This window comes from Nicotiana attenuata, unplaced genomic scaffold, assembly GCF_001879085.1.
Source record: "Nicotiana attenuata strain UT unplaced genomic scaffold, NIATTr2, whole genome shotgun sequence".
NCBI classification, from domain to species: Eukaryota; Viridiplantae; Streptophyta; class Magnoliopsida; order Solanales; family Solanaceae; genus Nicotiana; species Nicotiana attenuata.
The window spans coordinates 40,373-46,060 of record NW_017675223.1 but is presented as its reverse complement, the minus strand read 5'-3'; the positions used below and the strand labels follow the sequence as shown (position 1 = coordinate 46,060).

Sequence of the window (5,688 nt, the reverse complement as noted above, 5' to 3'; positions counted from 1 at the left end):
TTATTCTGTCAACGAAAAAATATGTAGTTATTTTGTTGATTTTTTGTAGATAATGTGTAAAAATCAGTAACTAAACATTTTGTCGCTTTTAAATTCAATTTGTTGAATGTATAAAGTACCTCATCTACATTATTTTCACCATATAGGTTGTTCCTACCTGAAGTTTAATCTAGCTATTATGTCAGCTACAGATATTGTAGATTTTTTGTAGTTATATTTGTATATAATTTGTAGATTATATTTAACAGTGTGTTTTGTTTCTTTTATATTCATTTTTTGAATGTAAACAATACTTCATCTACAATATTTTAAGTTTTTAACTACTTTCCTACTGATTTATAATGTATATACTCTGTAAATTCCAGATAATGTATTTTTGTAGTTTTATTGTAGATAAACTGCAAAAACACATTAACAACTATGTAAAGGATTCCATAAACAAATCAATCTATGAAAGTATTGTCTCAATACAGAAAAATCCTAACTAACTACATTATGATCTTAAAAAACACCAACAATTACACATCAAAATCTGTTATCCAGAACTAACCAACATATTTTATGAAATATTCTGTTAACTACATAAAATTTTATTTCTTTTTGGGTGCATTCTTGCAAGATCTTTTGTTATGCCCTTCTCCTCCGCAGTTGTCGCATGAAACTTTGTACTTCTTTGAATTTATTTCATCATATGTTTTGTATCTTTCTTTTTGAGGTCTTCCTGGTTGCCTTTTCCCTCCTTTAGGTGGATTTACTACTTCTTCGGTTATATGTTGTGGCACATTCCATTTGCTTTTATCAGGCAAGGGATTAACTGGTATTTCATACGTACGCAAGAGGTTCGCCCTTGTGTAACAAGGAGAACAATATTGTTCAAAAGACTCATCCCTGTGTCTTAAAGCAGCCAAAGCATGTGGACAAGGTAGTTCATCAAGCTGGAATTGCCCACAACTACATTTCTTGTTTTCAAGATAAATAATATAGCGCCTCACACCATCTAGTACTGTATGGATGTAGTCTGTTGAAGCCCTCACCTACGAGTACATTACAAACAAAAAAACAATTCATATACGGTTAAAATCAAACTATATACAAAATATCTACAAAATATCTACATTTGTCCTGATTATGAATTTGATTCAATAAATAATCAGATCTTACTCTAAGCTTGTGCGACAATGTTCTGTTGTCATCCAACTCTTTGTTGAATTGTATCCAAGGTATGTGAATGTACCCTTTGCTTTCAATAACTTTTCTTTAGTCCAACGTTCAAGAAGGGTCCTTATATACTCTAATAGTTCTACTATCGGCAGCTCTCTTGCATATTTTGTTACAGCATTCAACGACTCTGCAATGTTTGATGTCATAGTCCAAGTTCTGTTCACCGTAGCATGTACTCGGGACCATCTATGATAGCCAATATCGTATAAGTATGCTTTAACACGGGGGTCAATCTCCTCAATCTTTGACATCCTTTCATTAAATTCATCAAGTGTGTATGACCGTGTCGTGGCAAAGTATAATTCACTTAACTTAAGATGTCCCTTCTTGAACTTTGCCCATATATTTGTCCAAATATGCCACATGCAAGAATAATATGGCATGCTGGGATAAACAATAGATGTTGCCTTCAAGATACTCTCATTCTGATCCGAAACAACACACATATTTGGTCTTTCACCATACGCGAGTTTGAATTGCTCAAAAAACCACTTCCATGATGTGTCATTCTCTGAATCAACAACAGCATATGACAATGGTAATATGGTACCTACATTATGTGGCAAGAAGCAATTAATTGGCTGCGGAAGAAGACATATATACACAAACTACAACTATTCTACAAAATATCTACAATATATCTACAATTCATCTGCAAGTACTACAAAAAAAATACAAGCTACAATAAAACTTCAGTACCTGCTGCATCCATTGTACTGGCTGTTAGCATTATTCCCCTGTATGCTGACTTTAAAAATGTCCCATCAACTACTTCAACTGGGCTACAATATTCCCAACAACTGATTGACGCACAAATCGCAACAAATACATACAAGAAGCAGTCATCGTCTGTCTTCTTCAATTTAACTACAGACCCCGGATAAGTCTTCTCTAGATTATACAAATAACTAGGCAATTTGCTGTAGGAGTCAGCAAGATGACCTCTCATAAACTGTAAAGCCTTTTCCTTTGCTCTCTAGGCTTGCATGTAGGTTAGATTCACGCCGTGTTCAGACAACATGTCAAATTTAATGTCTTTTGGGGTGTAAATTGTCTTAGGATCAGAATATTTTGGAATAACCATGCTACAACTACCATGGCAGTAGGTTTGCGTTGTATGAATGTATTGTCCATTAAAGAGCATGTGTGCTGTCTGTCGAAATTTCTGACCTTGAACATTGCAGAATCATTTATGCTAGTTGCCTTGAAGTGTCATGTACAGTTTTCACCAACACATATCAGCCAGTAGCTATAAAATAAATACATTTTACACAATGGGTTAAAATTTAGATTTAAAAAAAAACTGTTTTAGCTTAAAAGATCACATTATACAATCTATATACAATATAACTACAATTCTGTTAAACATTATCACAAGGAAAAACTGAATAAGTAAAAATTACAAATAAACTACAAAATTAAAAAAAAAATCTTTGACTATTCATATGTTCATACCTTCTAGAACTAGATCTTTTAACCCTGAATTGAAACTTGTGCATGACAGAATAGTGCTTCATTGCAGTTGCAATTGTTTCCTTGTCTTGGTATACTTGTCCTACTTCAATAGAACTTGGTGTACTATCAGTTATTATTATACTTTCATATTCCTCTATAACGGGAGATGTTGGTATATCAATTAAATTTATTATTCCAGACGAACCTGCATGAAAATAAAAATAATTATTGTTATCACCTTTTTGTAGAAATTTTGTAGAAAGGTTGAAATTCAGTATTTCATATTAATTTTTCAACTTTTTTGTAGTTTTATTGTAGAATAAATGTAGAAATTTTATAGATATTACAGAAATCCATGTTGAATAATATATATGTAGTTAATTGTAGTTATAATGTATATAAAGTGTAGTTTATTGACATTTAACCAGAATTTCATAGAAAAAATAACATCATACACCTGCAACTGTGTTCTCATTGGTGATACTGAATTCCATATTGAAATCGCGAACAGTAATACATAGCGGATATGATCCTAAGTTTTTATTTTCCTTTTTCGTCTCCATGTATACACGAACACCATCGTTCCTAATTTCCATTGGAGGACAATGCTCGTTGACAATGTATTTGATTTCTATAATTTTTTCGGATGTATCAATCATTAATTGTTGTGCTATTGTAGAAATCAACAGACTATAACTCGCATCCTCATCGACTACAATGCCATCGACCTCAAATTCTCTAAATCTCCCATAGCTATCCCAATTCCCATTCAGTTGTTTGCATAATTGGTACTTTCGCCATAATTACTTTTGTTGCAGAAGAATTGTAGAAGATTTTGTCGATTTTGAATTGTGAAATCAGAGAAAATGTTGAAACAGAGTGTATCCCAAAAACAAAGTACGCAAATTTTGTAACGAAGTCGACGATAGTTATTACTGTGCGTGATTTGCATTGGAAAAGATCTGGAAAATATTTAATTCCCCTTTTTTGCGCGACTAAATAAGGAATCATAAAGCTACCTTGATTCCTTATTTAATGCATTGTATATATTATGTAGAAATACTATTAGCATGAATGGTAATATGCAAACTATGAACATATTTGGTAATATAGTTTCATATATGGTATATATACGAAAATTTTCCTTAAATAAATAAGTCTTAATCCATTGGGCTAGCCCATTGGATTGGGCTACAAGTGATGAGCCCACTTCATTAAGCCCAAGATGACATCTTTCAAGTCAAACGGAAGAGCCAATAGGAGCATGTCACGTGTCAAAATGACAAGGCATGCCTAGTCAAATTAAAAGGCCAATGAAATCGCGCCGCATGTGCAAGTGACATGTTCTGGCCAATCAAATGCGGCCATGTCTCGCTTCAATCTGATTGGTCGAAAAGAGTTTGTTCTTATCATAATTCGTCCATTCCACAACTATAAGTAGGGGTCTTCATAACCCAGAAAAGACACCAGAAGTTATAACAAGAAGCAAGAGAGAGCTCGTGGATCAAACACTGCAAATTCCTCCACAAGTTTCAAGCTTCAAGCTCAAGAACGAAGAACAAATCAAGTTCAAGCTCAAAAACGAAGAACAAATCAAGATTCAAGAAGTACGGGTTCAAATCAAAGTTCGTGCTAGTTGAATTCAAGATCATCGTTCGTGACAAAAATATAGATTCAAGATCAAGCTCAAAAGCCCTTGAATTTATTTACTATTGAAAAGAAGAATCAGAGGATTCATAGAGATTGTACACTCAAATTATTTGAAATCAAATACTACGATTGTTGCGATATTTTTCGGTCTTGATTTTATTTTCTCGACGCAATTTTATTGTCTACATCATCATCTAATTAAAAATATTTCGTGCAACTGAAAAAATATATGATGATAATTGAAAATCACTCAATCTCAACAGCTAATACCCGATAAATTAGGGGTTGTTTTTTTCTTCATTTCAACAATTATTTCATATATATTCAATTATCAATTTCTGGAAAAAAGAAGATCATTTCTATTAATATTAGTTTTAGAACTAAAGGGTCAAATAAAACAACTCATGAGTCCTAAGAAAAACAACTTAATTGTTCACTCCATCATCAGCAAGTAACTCTTCCAAAGGAACAGAAGGAATTAACATATAATCATCAATAAAAATATATATTTTGTACATATTCTCATTATGGTAGAGATATTCTAAACTTCCGATTATGGTTTTCTTTGTACTTTGAGTCAGTGGCGGAGCCAGAGTTTTTACTAAAACGTTAAAATTTAGATAAATAAATATACAAAGAAGTTAAGGGAATTTAACATACATAAAATTTGTTTCGATTCATTTCCCCTGCCGCTGCCTGAACATGATTCACCATAACAACAACAACATACCCAATATTATCTCACACCGTAGGGTCTGGGGGAGGATAGTGTGTACGCAGACCTTACCCCTACCTTGTGAGAATAGAGAGGTTGTTTCCAATAGACCCTTGGCTCAGGAAAGCATAAGCACCACATTAATGAAAATATAGACAAGAAGAGACAATACCAAGAAGCCATATAAAAGCAGAATAAAAACAGCAAGATAGTAAGGTGATCAACAGTGAAAGAAAACAACGGTTAGTCATAAAAACCTATTATCAACAGAAAGCGAGACTGCGTGCCAATACTACTGTTATGAACACTCTAGAGTACCAACTCTAATACACTAATCATCGACCTCCATACCTTCCTATCAAGGGTTATGTCCTCGGTCAGCTGAAGCTACAAGCACAACTAGATCAATATTGCTTTATCGAAAACTTGTATTGTTCCTTCAGTTCCAGTTTATGTAGCATCATTTCATTTTAATTGGTTTAAAAAAAGACAGCTTTTTAATTTAACTATTATTTAACTTAAACTTCTCATTTTACTTTTAATAATAAGTTTTTATAACCATATAAATATTATGGCATGCTTGGAATTTAAAAAGTTAGTATCATACTTACATATCTTCACATCAAACTCATGATGCAATGAGAGTA

The 5,688-nt window shown here is 32.8% G+C and overlaps 1 protein-coding gene across 1 annotated transcript; it reads right to left on the bottom strand.

The window, feature by feature from the left end:
• Positions 1 to 590: 590 nt before the first annotated feature.
• On the bottom strand, positions 591 to 3,272 carry LOC109219820 (protein FAR1-RELATED SEQUENCE 4-like). Its single transcript, XM_019384291.1, has 5 exons — positions 3,134 to 3,272; positions 2,677 to 2,881; positions 1,921 to 2,141; positions 1,335 to 1,771; positions 591 to 1,034 (listed from the first exon to the last, which is right to left on the bottom strand). The coding sequence occupies exons 1-5, from the start codon at positions 3,270 to 3,272 to the stop codon at positions 591 to 593; spliced, it is 1,446 nt and encodes a 481-aa protein (XP_019239836.1).
• Positions 3,273 to 5,688: the final 2,416 nt, after the last annotated feature.